The following is a 16828-nucleotide window of genomic DNA, read 5'->3' as shown; positions in this document are numbered from 1 at the left end:
TGGCAGGAGTGCCAGCTTGGCCCGTGACTTGTGGGTGCCTGGGGCCATGGGTGCCAGGCAGTGTGCCCTAGCACTGAAATTTGTGGGTGCCCAGCCCCTTCATAGTCAGGGCCCCAGGGTGTTGCCACCTATGTCTTCTGGGGCTGACAAGAGTTGGCGTCCGACAATGAGAGTTGCTTGACAATGGAAGAGACTCCCTTGGGAGCTGGAGGTTCTTAAGCAGAGGTTGGACGGCCAGCTGTCCTGCATTGCAGGGGGTTGGACTAGATGACTCTTAGGGTCTCTTCCAATTCTACAATTCCTTGCATTAGCACTATTCTACAACAACAGTTATTATTATTTTATTTATACCCTGCCCATCTATTCCGGGCGGCTCCCAACAGAATATTAAATCATGATAAAACACCAATCATTCGAAAACTTCCCTATACAGGGCTGCCTTCAGATGTCCTCTAAAAGTCGGATACAGTAGTTGTTTCTTTCCGTGACATCTGGTGGGATGTCTGTTCCACAGGGTGGGCGCCACCACCGAGAAGGCCCTGTGTGCCTGGTTCCCTCAAGACTGGAATGGACCTTTATTCTCCATAATGATAAAACTCCTAGGTGGATAAAACTTTTCTTTTCTAATAAAAATAAAAATAAAATAAATAATAATAATAATAATAATAATAATAATAATAATAATAATAATAATTTATTATTTATACCCCGCCCATCTGGCCGGGTTCCCCCAGCCACTCTGGGCGGCTTCCAAAAAAACAGAAATTCTAAAATACAGAAATCCATCAAACATTAAAAGCTTCCCTAAACAGGGCTGCCTTGAGATGCCTTCTAAAGGTCTGGTAATTGTTCTCTTTGATCTCTGGTGGGAGGGCATTCCACAGGGTGGGCGCCACTACCGAGAAGGCCCTCTGCCTGGTTCCCTGTAACTTGGCTTCTCGTAGCGAGGGAACCGCCAGAAGGCCCTCGGAGCTGGACCTCAGTGTCCGGGCAGAACGATGGGGCTTTAAAGGTCAACACCAACACTTTGAATTGTGCTCGGAAACGTACTGGGTGCTGCCCAGGACTCTCTCCTGCTGTGAGTGCCCACAGGCCCTGTCCCTGCCTCCTTCCACCTGGTCTAGGGCGGGGCCTGGAAGGCCTCATAAAGGACTGCTGCCGCCGCTCTGCTGCTGGTGCTGCCCAGGGGAACTTGAAACAGCACAGAGTTCTTTTTAAAATGCTTTTTAAAGAATTTTTTATGTTTTTATCTTCTTTGGGGTGGTAGGTGGGAGGGATTTTTAGTTGGGTGTGGGAATGTGTTAAATTTTAGTGTATTTGTAATTTTTATTGTTTTTGGTTTTATTGTTTTATTGTGTTTGGGGTGGTAGGTGGGAGGGATTTTTAGTTGGGTGTGGGAATCTGTTAAATTTTGGTGTATTGTAATTTTTATTGTTTTTGGTTTTATTGTTTTATTGTGTTTTTTTGTGTTTTCCTTTTGTTCCGTTCTTGCTGTTTTTTACAGAGGTTTTATTTTGTTTTTAAGGGGAGGGGTCAGGGCTGCCCGGGAGGGGGTCCCAGCAAGCAAAATGGCTGGGGCAGATTCCACAGGGGTGTGTGCACTGGAACAACCGATCTCAGTGGTCACGGGTAGGAGGAGGAGTTACGCTAAGACCAGACCATGTCATTACCGAGGAGGCAGACTTAGTCGTTGTCTGAGGACTATCCCTGCCTCCAGGTCTGGTCCTGACCGGACGGATATTGGAATAGGCAAGGGATACCCACATGACCTGAAGGTGCTGCTGTGCAATGCCAGGTCGATGATGAATAAGACCACCGCCATTCACGACCTGATTGTGGATGGAGGATTTGACCTGGCATGTGTGACGGAGACCTGGTTGGAGGAAGCCGATGGGCCCGTTCTTGGCGCTGCTTGCCCACCAGGTTTCTCTTATGCACAGCAACCCAGGCCATCTGGGCGGGGAGGGGGGGTTGCAGTGATTTTTAGGAAGTCATTAGTTTGCACCAGGCGTCCTATTGGGAAGACCCAGTTCTCTGAGTGCATGTTCTGGAAGTTGGGCAATAGAGGCAGTACAGGATTCCTTTTGGTGTACCGACCTCCCCGCTGCACCAAGGATTCCCTGCCCGAGCTGCTTCAGGTCGTGTCGGATGTGCTCCTGGAGACACCTAGCTTGGTTGTCTTAGGGGATTTTAACATCCATGCCGACACGACCTTACAAGGAGCCGCTCGGGACTTCGTGGAAAGCATGGCCACCATGGGGCTGTCCCTGAATAAGTCTGGCCCAACTCATAGCCGCGGACATGCCTTGGACTTGGTGTTTACCTCTATGGATGTTGGTGATCTGACATTAAGTAAAAGTGAAACAAAAGAAGTGCCATGGTCAGATCACTTTCTGGTGCAACTGGACTTCTCTGCAACCCTTCCCCTCTGCAGGGAGGTGGGACCAATTCGGATGGTCCGCCCCCGCTACTTAATGGATCCAATTGGCTTCCAAAGAGTGGTAGGGGATGATTTATTATTCATACCCCGCCCATCTGGCTGGGTTTCCCCAGCCACTCTGGGCAGCTTCCAACAGAACATTAAAATGCAATAATCTATTAAACATTAAAAGCTTCCCTAAACTACCACACATGACTCATTGTTGTTGCACTGAGCGGATCAATTTTCCAGGGGTTCCAGGCACAGGGCCTATGTTTCCTTCTGGAAATGAGGCACATTAAAACTCCATATTCACACATTTATTCACACACATATATGGTTTATTCACACATATATACAAGCTGAGGCTACGAACATGAGTTTGACCAAACTGCGGGAGGCAGTGCAAGACAGGAGTGCCTGGCGTGCTATGGTCCATGGGGTCACGAAGAGTCGGACACGACTAAACGACTAAACAACAACAACAACAACATCATATCACCCCTTAACCTTCTCTTCTCCAGGCTAAACATACCCAGCTCCCTAAGCTGTTCCTCATAAGGCATCGTTTCCTTATATGTTGTTTAGTCGTGTCCGACTCTTCGTGACCCCATGGACCAGAGCACGCCAGGCACTCCTGTCTTGCACTGCCTCCCGCAGTTTGGTCAAACTCATGTTTGTAGCTTCGAGAACACTGTCCAACCATCTCATCCTCTGTTGTCCCCTTCTCCTAGTGCCCCCCATCTTTCCCAACATCAGGGTCTTTTCCAAGGATTCTTCTCTTCTCATGAGATGGCCAAAGTATTGGAGCCTCAGCTTCACGATCTGTCCTTCCAGGGAGCACTCAGGGCTGATTTCCTTAAGAATGGATAGGTTTGATCTTCTTGCAGTCCATGGGACTCTCAAGAGTCTCCTCCAGCACCATAATTCAAAAGCATCAATTCTTCGGCGATCAGCCTTCTTGATGGTCCAGCTCTCACTTCCATACATCACTACTGGGAAAACCATAGCTTTAACTATACGGACCTTTGTCGGCAAGGTGATGTCTCTGCTTTTTAAGATGCTGTCTAGGTTTGTCATTGCTTTTCTCCCAAGAAGCAGGCGTCTTTTAATTTCGTGACTGCTGTCACCATCTGCAGTGATCAAGGAGCCCAAGAAAGTAAAATCTCTCACTGCCTCCATTTCTTCCCCTTCTATTTGCCAGGAGGTGATGGGACCAGTGGCCATGATCTTGGTTTTTTTGATGTTGAGCTTCAGACCATATTTTGCGCTCTCCTCTTTCACCCTCATTAAAAGGTTCTTTAATTCCTCCTCGCTTTCTGCCATCAAGGTTGTGTCATCTGCATATCTGAGGTTGTTGATATTTCTTCCGGCAATCTTAATTCCGGCTAGGGATTCATCTAGTCCAGCCTTTTGCATGATGAATTCTGTGTATAAGTTAAATAAGCAGGGAGACAATATACAGCCTTGTCGTACTCCTTTCCCAATTTAGAACCAGGATTGAAGACAGGGTTTGCAAGCAAAAAGACAATGGGAAGGCTTTCCCCACCTGCCTCCCTTCCTGCAGGGGAATATTGGAGGTCCTTGGGAGAGTCAAAATGGCTTCAGGATTGCTCTCCCATACTATTTCAGACACATGGTTCATCTAATTAGATAGGTGTGCATTTATGAGTATTTATTCTATATTTGAGACCTTCACATTCTTATAACATTCTGTTGCCGGTGACAAACAAGACAAAAGTGAAAGAAGGCCTGTTCTGACCTCCTTCCTTTTTAAAAATAATAATATATTTATTAGATTTTTTCAAACGAACAAAACTAACACACCAAAATAGCAAAGGGAAAAAAAGAAAAAAAGAAAAGAAAAGAAAATTACAAAAAAACAATACAATAACAAGAAAAAATAAACAATCATTATATAAACTCATTTCATAACACAATTTCGACTTCCCCGTCCCCCCCATCCCGGGCCTTTATGGTATCCCAATTTACGCAGCTTTCAAATTATAATCATATTACACATAATCATTATACCTTTGCATTTCATTACAATTCATTTGTATTATTCACTTATTATTATTATTTGATCAAATCTCGCTTCCAATATACATCTCTTTCTATTTAAAACCATATTCTGATATTTCATTATTCCATCTTTCATAATTTACCAACTCTCTATTAACTCCCTTTGGCCTATAATTTTTCTTTAAAAATATTCTATCCTATTCATCTAAAACTTATTTCTAACCCATTACAATTCCCACTACCCCCCTCTATCCCCTGGTTAGCAATTCCCTAATTAACAATCCCTCATACAGTCCAATTTCAAACCATGTAATCCATCCCATTCAAAATGCCTCTTCACTGTTCTGACCTCCTTGCTTTGCCTTTCTGCCTCTCCCACCCGACCCCCTCCAGGATCTCGCGGACTCCGTCCAATGTCTCCATGGCGTCCGTCACCTCCATCCAGAGCTGGGGCCATTCCTCAGGAGGAGGAGGAGGAGGAGATGTAGAAGAGGAAGAGGAAGAGGTGGAAGCTGACACCACCTGCTACAGCTGGTCAGCCGTGCCCCCCTCCCTGGCTCCTGCCTCCCAGCACAAAGCAGCAGCAGCAACAGCAGCTCATCTCCCCAAACCCCCCAGGGTGGTCTCCCACCAGCCCCACCACCAACCGCACCACCAGCCCCACCCCTGCCCCAAGCAGGACTCCAGCCTGTGCCAGAAGCGGCTGCAGGGGCAACGGGGGAGCCCCAGGCCTTGCTCGGACTCCACCGCCAGGCGCATCAGCACACCCCCTCCTTGGCACCCCGCGAGCAAACCCCCCAGCGGCCCACCCCACCCACCGAAACCACCCAACAGGATCAGCTTCCTGGACTACAAGTCCCAGGAGCTGCTCAACTGGCATGTCCACACCAAGCAGCGCCACCCCAGGAAGGAAGAAGATGCGGTGCTGGCAACGCTCTCCCACCGGGACCCCAGCCCCAAAGGCAGGGCCTGTTTGGTCAGCGTCGAAGCTCCCAAGGGCGGGGTCCCTCCATGGGCCGCCAGCCCGCAGCTAACCACAGGTCAGAGGTTGCGCAGCCGCACGCCCCCTCGGCCCCACCTGGCAGGCCGCCAGAGCCCACCCAAGACCCTCCATGTGCGCAGCCCGTGCCCCAGGCCCCCCCCACCGCCCCGGGAGGAGCTGCTCACTCATCCCATCCTCAAGACTGTGAGTCACAGCAGCCTCCGGGGCCTGGCCACGGCCGAGTTGGGCAGCGAGGCCACCAAAGAGGACCTGGAGACCCTCCTTGCCCTCCTTGGCCCTGGCAAAAGCCCCCGGGGCCTGGCCACGGCCGAGCTGGGCAGCAAGGCCACCAAAGAAAGCCTGGAGACCCTCCTTGGCCTCCTTGACCCTGGCAAAAGCCCCCAGGGCCTGGCCACAGCTGAGCTGGGCAGCGAGGCCACCAAGGAGGGCCTGGAGACTCTCCTTGGCCTCTTTGGCCCTGGCAAAAGCCCCCTGGCCAAGGAGCTGAGCAGACCCGGCACCCCCAAGGAAAAGGAGAGGGATGGTGGGGGCAGTCAGAGGCCCCACAGCAACCCCAAGGAGGCCAGAGTTGCCAGACCAAAGGGCAGACCCGCTAGCCCAAAAGCCAGACCCGCTAGCCCAAAAGCCAGACCCGCTAGCCCAAAGGCCAAGCCCCTGGAGATCGAGATCAGCGCCACCGTGGACCGCAAGGTGCGACGCCTGAGCTGGGCCGACGCCACTGCGCCCGAAGCCCCGAGGCAGCTGGCCATCTGCGATGCGATGAGCACCACCCGCCCACCAGTCCTGGACCCGTTATTCATGTGCCAGGCGCAGCTGGAGATGCCCTGCTTGGCCCTGGGCCCAGCCAAGCTGCAGCAGGAGGTGTGCCAGCCCGCTGTGCTGCCCAGCAAGACCCCGTGCCTGGCCCACACGCTGGTGGAGTCGCTGGACCAGGACCAAGCCATGCAGGACCTGCACCGGGCCCTGGCCAAGGGGCTGGAGAAGGGGCGCGGCCGGCCATGCGTGGAGTACCCCGTCTGCCTGCTGTGCGCCCGCTGCACCCCCTACTGCCCCCACCCACCCACGCGGTACAGCCCTTCCCTCGTGGTCTACCCCCGGCTGAGCGTGCGGGAAGGGGAGGTCCACATGGGCCTGGGCTTCTTGCTGAAGATCAAGCGCTCCGAGGCCAACGATTGGGGGCTGGGGTGCAAGCCGGACACCTCCCGGACACGCCCGGGCAAAGAGGGGCTGCCCTCCAAGTTAGACAGGAGCAAGAGCAAGCGGCGGAAGACCAAGGCAGCCGCCCCCCAGCCTCGGGACCCAGAGAAGGTGGTCCGCCTGCCCAGGCAGGACTCGGCAGAGAGGCTGGACCTGAGGCCTAAAAGCCACGGCAGGAGGGTCCCAAAACCCACCCCACAACCAAAAATAAAGCCCGAGCCGGAACTCCGAATGCCGGCCCCTAGCACGAGGCTTGCCGTGCCCCCCCAAAAGCGCCCCAACATCCTAAAGCGGCTGCTTCTCTGCATCAAGAACATGTGGGCAAAGGTGCGAGGCAAACCCAGCAAGCCCCCCAAGAGGCAGGGCTCCCCGCCTTCCCTCCCCAAGTCCCCCGAGATGTCGTCGTCCCCTCCGTCCCCTCCATCCCCTCCATCCTCTCCCGATGACTCCCAGCCCCCAAACCACGAGGGGATCTTGCTCCGCAGGCGGGACTCTCTGCTCACCAATCTCGATGCCATGGAGCCCAGCCCCAGGCAAAGTTCCCGGAGGGGGTCCCTGCAGCTCGGCACACCCAAGGTGCCACGGAGCCCACAAAAGTCTGGGGCGCGGAAGAAATTGCCCAGGCAACCCTCCCCGGTGCAATTCAGGAAGGCCGCATCCAAGCAGAAATCCCGCAGGAGCAGCGCACCCTAAGGGCCTCGCCAAAGACGCTCGGCCCGCTTGCCTTGGCCAGAGGGCTGGGGAATGGAATAAATGTCCTTAAGCATATGCACCCAGTATTGGAAAGTGTTTGAAAGCCTGATTTGGGCTCATTTATTTCATGACACGTCTCACCCATCCTGTCTACAGAGGATCTCAAGATACTGACATTGTTCTTCCAATGCACCTGTTTTATTCTCACAGCAACCTTGTGAACTGGATTTAATGGTGGGAGGGAGCCTTGCTGGGTCCATTGGGGGCAGGATCACCTACGGCGGGGATTTGTAACTAACAGATCGTGCCTTCTAAAGGGAATTCATGGTTACGCAGGAGTTTTTTAAGCAGAGGTTGGGGGCATAGCTGCCAAGTTATCCCTTTTTTAAAGGGATTTTCCCTTGTGCTGAATAGGCTTCCTCGCGAGAAAAGGGAAAACTTGGCAGCTATGGTTGGGGGGGGGCGCCTCGTGGCAGGAATTCATCTTGCATGACAGGGGGTTGGACTAGATGACCCCTGGGGGTCTCTACAGTTCTACGATCCTAAGTTCCCATAAAATCTCCTGTACGGAGTCTTTCCATCTTGGAGAACAACTAGATATCTCTCTATGCCTGCATGTCTGGTGCCGTTGCACCCCCTCCCTCGGAGAGCGCCACGTCGGAGCCGGCTGCAGTGCCGCCCAGACTGGCTGCGAGGCCCAATGGTCGGAGCGCCTGGCAGGCAGCTCCCGAGGGAGGGCGCAAGGGGGGCGCAGGCATGGGAGCTCCCGCCCGCCACCCCCGCCACGTCAGTCGCCCGTGGGTCCCTCCCTCGGTCTGCCTGTCATCTCCACCCCGTCAGCCCCACGATCCCCGCGTGGAGCGAAAGATCCCTCGGGCTGCGCGTGGCTCGGGCTGGGGCTGGGCAGCAGCCGGGCGGGCGGTGGCATCTCCTGGGAAGCTCGTTGCCCCTCCCTCCCCCCCCGGCCCATAGCTGTCAAGTTTCCCCTTTTCTCGCGAGGAAGCCTATTCAGCATAAGGGAATTTCCCTTTAGAAAAGGGAGAACTGGACAGCTATGCCCCGACCCCAGGTCCTCCCTTCCGACGTGCAAGGTGATCTTCCCCCCCTCCTGCATTGGTACAGTCCATTCTGCCGCCGCCGCCGCCGTGCTCGCGCACCCTCCCATCTTGGGGCGTCCCCGGGCTGGGGAGGCGCGTGCCTGCCTGCGCGTGAACGAAACGGGTCTGGCTGTCCGCTGTCGGAATCCGTGTTCTGGGTTGTCCCCCGGCTTCCCTGCCTGCCCGTGGAGACGCGTCCGTCCCCGTGGCCCTTGCCACCTTCGGCAGTTTCGTTGGCAAAGCCCCGGCCGGTGCCCACCGAACAGACGAAGCGGGCAGCCCTCCGCCGCGTTGGCAGCAGCAGGGCATGAGCGGACGGCGGGCAACTCCTCCTGAACGGTGCCAGGATGAAGGAAATGCTTCTGGCCACGCTGCTGCTGCTCGCTGTGCCAGCCAGCTGGGCGCCGCCGCCAAAGGATGGCACTAACAGGTACCAGGTGGGGAACTGGGGGTGGGGAAGGGGAGAGGGTCCTCGGTGCCCCCTCCAACCTCACCTTCTCCTTGTGCCCTTTAGGTCTGAGCCCCTCCCCCATGCCAAGGAGCCACCCGTCCTGAATCCCCTTGACCCAGGGCAAGAGGCTGCCAGGTGAGTTCCTTCCTTGCCCATCACACACCTTGCCCTCTGGGGAGGACGCATTTGGGGGGAGACTGGCAGAGAGGTAGGCAAGGCCTTTCTGCCCCAGTCAAATCCCCACTCCATTGTTACCCTCAAAGGGTCCCCCCCCCAGGCTTGAAGCTGAGGAACACCCCCCCCCCCGGAGAACCATAGAAATATGGAATTGTAGAATTGGAAGGGACCCCAAGGGTCTTCTAGTCCACCCCTCGCAATACAAGTGGGTAGCTCAGTCCTTGTTCCTCTCCAAGCAGAGAATGGGCCCCTCCCCCCTCTACTTCTGTCCCCCCCCAGCAGTCAGTTTTCAGTTGGGCCTGGTGCTCATTCAAGCCCCCAAACCTATTTCAAAGCCAGGCATATAGTAAGGCAGCTTCTGAACATATACAGGTAGTTCATAGTAAGAGGGCCTCTGAGCATGTGCAGAATACACACCCTCCCCGGCCTTCCCAATGAGGAGCTGCAGGTGTCCCTCCCCACCCCTTCAAGGCATAGTTTCCCCATCAGGCATGCATGGGGACCCTGAGCAAACAGGAGCTGCCCTAAATTCTTTGTCTGCAAATGCCTCAGTCTGCCGTTCCCTAGAATGGGCAGCTCTTCTCTCCTTCCTGACCGTTGCACCCATTGCCCAGGCCCAGAGGCTCCCTGCTGCCCCCTGCTGCCCTGCCCTTGCCAAGCCCCACAACCCTCCGCTGCCCCTGCTTCGCTGACCTGTGGCTTGGCCTGGCTTAGGTTGATACAGGACTACCTGAAGAACGTTGGGCAAGAGGATGGCAAGCCCAGCGCCATGAGCAGGAAGCAGGGTAAGTTGCAGGGGGTCTCGGGGTCATGATGGCGTTAGATGGCACCTCTGGGCCTGGAAGGGCGGGGAGCGTGGGCTGGGGGCGAGGGTAGAAGGCTGGCCCTGCGCACCCCGGAGGCTGGGGGGTGAGTGGGCTTTCTTCCAAGAGGGGCCACGGGGAATCCCCTGGGGCAGGTGAGCTTGTCCTGCTCTTTATTTGTGTCGGGAACAGATGCTTTGGGGAAGAAATGGGTAAAAATGAACAAATTCTGCTGGGGGGAGCTGAGCAAACCTTAGAACACGCACAGGTGTGTGTAGCAAAAAGTGGGGGGGGACAGCTGGATCAACAGCTGATTTTGACAAGAGGAAAAAAGAAGAATCAGAGAACTGTAGAGTTGGAAGACACCCCGAGGGGTCATCTAGTCCAACCCCCTGCAATGGAGGAGTTGCAGCTCAAGGCCCCCCCCCCAACAGATGGCAATCGAACCTCTGCTTGAAAACTTCTGACCAAGGAGAGTCAAAGAGCTCTTGCAGCCAGAAAGTTCTTCCTAAGGTTTAGTCGGAATCTCCTTTCCTGTAATTCGAATTCGGGTGCCGCCCTCTGGAGCAGGATGTAAACAGAGCAAGGGGAGAGGAAGCGGAGAGCCTCTCTGTGTATCGCAGGAGAGGGGAAGTCAAACAGGGAAACTTGGGTCTAATGGGAAATAGGTGCTTTGGGTCTTGAAGAGAGATGGGGGGGGGGCTGCTCAGTTTGCTCAGGGAGAGGGGGGGGAGAAGCCTCTCTCTGAGCCAAACCAGCAACTTCCAGGCCCCTTTTGAAGTTAAGCCACTCAATAAACAGAAAAAGACCTTCAGGTAACAATGTGTCAATTTAAAAAAACAAAACCCTTTTTTAAGGAAGGGAGAAAAGGACCTAGGAGTCTTGGTAGACCACAAACTTGACATGAGTCAACAGTGTGATGCAGCAGCTAAAAAAGCCAATGCAATTCTGGGCTGCATCAATAGGAGTCTAGCATCTAGATCAAGGGAAGTAATAGTACCACTGTATTCTGCTCTGGTCAGACCTCACCTGGAGTACTGTGTCCAGTTCTGGGCACCACAGTTCAAGAAGGATACTGACAAGCTGGAACGTGTCCAGAAGAGGGCAACCAAAATGGTCAAAGGCCTGGAAACGATGCCTTATGAGGAACGGCTTAGGGAGCTGGGTATGTTTAGCCTGGAGAAGAGAAGGTGAAGGGGTGATATGATAGCCAGGTTCAAATATATTAAAGGATGTCATATAGAGGAGGGAGAAAGGTTGTCTTCTGCTGCTCCAGAGAAGCGGACACGGAGCAATGGATTCAAGCTACAAGAAAGAAGATTCCACCTAAACATTAGGAAGAACTTCCTGACAGTAAGAGCTGTTCGGCAGTGGAATTTGCTGCCAAGGAGTGTGGTGGAGTCTCCTTCTTTGGAGGACTTTAAGCAGAGGCTTGAGAGGCATATGTCAGGAATGCTTTGATGGTGTTTCCTGCTTGGCAGGGGGTTGGACTGGATGGCCCTTGTGGTCTCTTCCAACTCTATGATTCTATATTCTAAGCCATGACAAGGATGCTGGGAAAGGGGCCTCCTTGCTCCAGAGACGTGGCCCCCTCAGATGTCTGTGTGTCCTCCCCCCCCCCCGCCAGCATCTTCCCACCGAAGCACAGCCTGTGATTATGCAGAGCCTAAAATAAGCCCCTGGCTGCCCACACAGCCCAGCCTGCCTCCGGGGCTCCTCTGCTCTCCTTTTCCCAAGGGAGGGGAAGGAAGGGAGAATTTCCTTATGAGGAAAAGGATCTAGGAGTCTTGGTAGACCACAAACTTGACATGAGTCAACAGTGTGATGCAGCAGCTCAAAAAGCCAATGCAATTCTGGGCTGCATCAATAGGAGTATAGCATCTAGATCAAGGGAAGTAATAGTACCACTGTATTCTGCTCTGGTCAGACCTCACCTGGAGTACTGTGTCCAGTTCTGGGCACCACAGTTCAAGAAGGATACTGACAAGCTGGAACGTGTCCAGAAGAGGGCAACCAAAATGGTCAAAGGCCTGGAAACGGTGCCTTATGAGGAATGGCTTAGGGAGCTGGGTATGTTTAGCCTGGAGAAGAGAAGGTTAAGGGGTGATCTGATAGCCATGTTCAAATATATAAAAGGATGTCATATAGAGGAGGGAGAAAGGTTGTTTTCTGCTGCTCCAGAGAAGCGGACACGGAGCAACGGATTCAAGCTACAAGAAAGAAGATTCCACCTAAACATTAGGAAGAACTTCCTGACAGTAAGAGCTGTTCGGCAGTGGAATTTGCTGCCAAGGAGTGTGGTGGAGTCTCCTTCTTTGGAGGTCTTTAAGCAGAGGCTTGACAGCCATATGACAGGAATGCTTTGATGGTGTTTCCTGCTTGGCAGGGGGTTGGACTGGATGACCCTTGTGGTCTCTTCCAACTCTATGAATCTATGATTCTATGACGCACAGAGAAGGGCAGCCAAGATGGTCAAGGGCCTAGAAACCCAGCCGTATGAGGAATGGTTGACACAGGCGGGGTGTTGAGCCTGGAAAATAGGAGACTCAGGGGAGATCGGAGAGCCATCTTCAAATATCTCATGGAAGATGGAGCAAGCTTCTTTTTTGGGTGAGAACCCAAAGGGATGGATTGAAATGCAAGAAGGATGGGCAGACCAAGTGGATGGATTATGCCAAAATGACTAAAATAAACGAAAGACTCAGAAATCAGGAAGATCAAAATTTTAATAAGGAATGGGGGAAATTTATAACTTCTCTTAAAAACCCTGGCAAACAGTTAAAATGGTTAGTAGGGTTGGAATATCCCTTGTAGTTTAATGGGGAATTTTGGATACAATGGAGAGGTAAAATATTTGGATTATTATAAAAGATGCAGGTGGAAATGATTAACAGTAGGAGCCACAAAGGGGAGGAGGGAAGTCCAGGAGATTCCTTGGAACCTTGTTTTTATGTTGTATGTTGAATATGTGACTGTGAAATTTTAATCTGAAAAACCAAATAAATTAAAAATTAAAAAAGAAAAGAAAAAAATGCCAGAAAGGAGATTCCCAGTGAAGCAGCTGCAACATCTGCCCAGCAACTCTGGTCTGAGTGCTGGGGACATCCTGGGAAATAGGGGTCGTGTTGTGTTGGGGAGGGCTCTGTGGGTCAGGAAGGAGAGGTGAGAGGGTGGGTGGGAGTCCCAGGCCCCACGGTCCCCCCACTGACTCTTGCTCCGGGCAGGATTTGGGCTCCTGTGCCCTCTGGCTCAGCCTCCCAATATCTCACCACACCCCCCACGTCCCCCCTCTGGTGTTTCAGCTCTGTTGCTCCTCTTCGCCCTCCACGACTACGACGAGAGTGGACGGCTGGACGGGCTGGAGTTCATGAGGCTGCTGAGCGAGATGCCCTCCCAGAGAGACAGGGGGCGCTCTGAGCCGGACTCGGTAGGTGCTGTTTTCACTCCTTGGCCTTTCGTGTGCCAGGCAGAGGGGGGCATCTCTCCCCAGGCTGCAGGGTGTGTTTACCTGAGTGTTTCGCTGCCTCCGTCTGCCTGCGATTTCAAAGCCCGTCCGCTTAGAATCATAGAATGACAGCGTTGGAAGGGGACCCCTCGAGTCATCCAGTCCAACCCCCTGCGATGCAGGCATCTCAGCTAAAGCATCCGTGGCAGGTGGCCACCCCACCTCTGCTTCCAGACCTCCAAGGAAGGAGGCTCTCCAGCCCTCCATTTCTGCGTACACTGGACAAGCGGAAAAGTGTTTGGAGTCGACGGTCAGAGTCGGCTGTGTTGGAGACCACAGAGGGGAAGAGTTCCTCTTGCGCTCAAATCCTGCTTACTGGTTTCCCCTTGGGGGATCTGGTCGGCCACTGGGAGGACATGGTGCTAGACTAGATGGACCATTGGCCAGATCCAGCTGCCTTCTCCTCCCCCCTCCCCTCCATGAATTTGTCTAACCCTCTTTCATATGGAGGAGGGAGAAATATTGTTTTCTGCTGCTCCAGAGAAGCAGACACGGAGCAATGGATTCAAACTTCAAGAAAGAAGATTCCACCTAAACATTAGGAAGAATTTCCTGACAGTAAGAGCTGTTCGGCAGTGGAATTTGCTACCAAGGAGTGTGGTGGAGTCTCCTTCTTTGGAGGTTTTTAAGCAGAGGCTTGACAGCCACATGTCAAGAATGCTTTGATGGTGTTTCCTGCTTGGCAGGGGGATGGACTAGATGGCCCTTGGGGTCTCTTCCAACTCTATGATTCTATGATTCTAAAGCCATCCCAGTTGGTGGCTATCGTGGCTCCTTGCAGCAGCGAGTTCCAAAGTTTAATTATACGCTGCATGAAAAAGTCCCTTTTTAAACCTGTCCTGACTCTTCCAACTTTCATTTTAGTTTTATTCTCCTTGAGGTGGGATTTTATTTTTTTCAATCAAGGGGTGTGTAAATGTTATGAAATAAATGGAAATGCCCCCCCTTGACCCCCTGCAGGTCGTACTGATGGTGGACAACATCCTGGCGACTCAGGACCTGAACCACGATGGGTTGCTGGAGCCCTCAGAGCTGCTTCAGGGGCCCTGGCACAGCCAGACCCCCACCCTCCTCGCTGCCCCCCATGGAGAAGAGGGCAGCGTACTGCGGGCAGACCCTGAACCTGACGGACAAGACGACGGCCACCTGGATCCTCTTGGCCAACAAGGCACTGCTGAGTCCCTGGCTGCGTCAGAGGAGGCTCAGGATCAGGGCGTGATGGAGGCCCCCTCGCTGAGCCCCCCGGCACAAAATCAGGAGGGGGCACCGGGACAAGGAGAAGCCGCTGATGTACCTCAGCCTCAGGAGACTGGGGAGCCTCTCGTGTCAGGAGACTGAAAGACACACACACACACACCCCGAGCAGAAGGGGGACCAGCGGAGGAGGACTGAAAAGCTGAGGCTGCGCAGGGTGGCAAAGCTGACCCATCCCATAAAACCATAGTTGGAAGGGGCACCGAGGGTCAACCTCCACAGCAATGCAAGACTCCTTGGCAGGTGGCCGTCCAACTTCTGCTTAAAAATCTCCAAGGAAGGAGAGTCCATCGCCTTCGGAGGGAGTCTGTTCCACTGTTGAGCAGTTTTTATTGTTTTTGTCAGAAATACATTTATTGCCATTTGAATCCATGGGTTCGAGTCCTACCCTCCAGAGCAGGAGAAAGCAAGCTTGTTCTCTCTCCCATTTGACAGCCCTTCAGATATTTGAAGATAGCTCTCGCATCTCCTCTCAGTCTCCTCTTTTCCAGGTTAAACATAACCCAGTTCCATCAACCGTTCCTCATATGGCTTGGTTTTCAGACCCTTGATCATCTTGGTCGCCCTCCTCTGCACACCTTCCAGCTTGCCAGCCTTCTTTTTAATTTGTGGTGCCCAGAACAGGTATGGCCTGACCAAGGCAGAATGTGGTTTAGTCATTTAGTCGTGTCCGATTCTTCGTGACCCCATGGACCAGAGCATGCCAGGCACCTTCTTCCACTGCCTCCCGCAGTTTGGTCAGACTCATGTTCGTAGCTTCAAGAACACTGTCCAAGGCAGAATAGAGTGGGACTATTCCTTCTCTTGGATGTGGGTGGCGCTGTGGGTTAAACCACAGAGCCAAGGGCTTGCCAATCAGGAGGTGCGGTTCGAATCCCCGCGACGGGGTGAGCTCCTGTTGCTCGGTTCCAGCTCCTGCCCACCTAGCAGTTTGAAAGCACATCAAAGTGCAAGTAGATAAATAGGGACCGCTACAGCGGGAAGGTAAATGGCGTTTCCATGTGCTGCTCTGGTTTGCCAGAAGCAGCTTAGTCATGCTGGCCACATGACCCGGAAGCTGTCTGCGGACAAACGCTGGCTCCCTCGGCCTATAGAGCGAGATGAGCGCCGCAACCCCACAATTGACTCATGATGAGCGCACAATTGACTCATGACACACGTACTTTTCTCATGTTCTACTTGTAAGCCAGGTGTCCCCCATCCTATATTTGTACATCTGGTTCTTGCTGCCTAAGAGCAGAACCTGACTTTTGTTCCTGTTGTGATTCATCTTATAATTTTGAGCCCGGTTCTCCAATCTGTTAAGGTCATTTTGAATTGGGATTCTGTCTTCTCTGGCCCCCTTGCTATGCATTGCCCCACAAGATCAAATGACCCACCAGCAGTGGACCTTGTGTCTCCTCCCTCAGCTCTCTCGACTTATGCAATCTCTTCTGCAGCCCGGCAGGACAGAGCTCCCTCCCTCCCCCTTTGCTGTGGGTCAGAAGAGAGAGCCCCACCATACCTGCCAAGTCCGGGTCGTAAAGATCCGGGATCGGCAGCGCGCGCATGACCGGACGTTGCGCGACGCAACTTCCGGTGGCGCTTCGCCCTTCTATGGGCACCAGAAAATGGCAGCGCCAGCGCTGGAAGTCACTTCCGCGCATGACCGGAAACACGTAAAGCAACTTCCGCCGCTGCCATTTTCTGACGCCCATAGAAGGGCAAAGTGCCACCAGAAGTCGCGTCACGCAACTTCCGGTCATGCGCGGAAGCGACTTCCGGCGGCGGCATTTTCTGGTGCCCATAGAAGGGCAAGCGGCACCAGAAAAATGGCCGGGTAACAATTGCATTCTCCTCCACAGTCATAGCTGCCAAGTATCCCGATTTAAGGGACAATACCGGGATTTTCCGCTAAACGGGAGACCGCCGGGAAACGGTAAGAAAAAAGGGGTTTTCCCGGTGGATACGGGATACTTGGCAGCTATGAGCCCCACTCGCTGCTCCATCCTTGCTGCCTTGGGCTCCCTCTTCTGCGTCCCCCACAGCCTGTACTTCTCCCTCCAGTGGGATACTGTGATTGGAGTGTCAGATTACGACCCGGGTTCAAATCCCCACTCGGCCACGAAGCCCACTGGCTGACTGGCCCTGCCTCTTCGCCTCATCTACTTTACAGGGATTAGTTGAGGGGGAGAACCATGCGTGCCACCCAGAGCTCAGAATAT

The 16828-nt window shown here is 53.4% G+C and overlaps 2 protein-coding genes across 2 annotated transcripts in view; both read left to right on the top strand.

The window, feature by feature from the left end:
• Positions 1-16828, top strand: part of LOC132591937 (uncharacterized) — a 125231-nt gene that overhangs the window by 75014 nt on the left and 33389 nt on the right. The gene's annotated exons all lie outside the window — the stretch shown is intronic.
• On the top strand, positions 8506-16101 carry CGREF1 (cell growth regulator with EF-hand domain 1). The gene is made up of 5 exons (XM_035110770.2): positions 8506-8864; positions 8949-9020; positions 9777-9847; positions 13168-13292; positions 14331-16101. Exons 1-5 carry the CDS (start codon positions 8782-8784, stop codon positions 14706-14708), a joined length of 729 nt encoding a protein of 242 aa, XP_034966661.2. The 5' UTR covers positions 8506-8781; the 3' UTR covers positions 14709-16101.

This window comes from Zootoca vivipara, chromosome 3 (genome assembly GCF_963506605.1).
Source record: "Zootoca vivipara chromosome 3, rZooViv1.1, whole genome shotgun sequence".
Classification (NCBI taxonomy): domain Eukaryota; kingdom Metazoa; phylum Chordata; class Lepidosauria; order Squamata; family Lacertidae; genus Zootoca; species Zootoca vivipara.
Note: the sequence above shows the minus strand (reverse complement) of the source record. Positions and strands in the feature narration are given on the sequence as shown.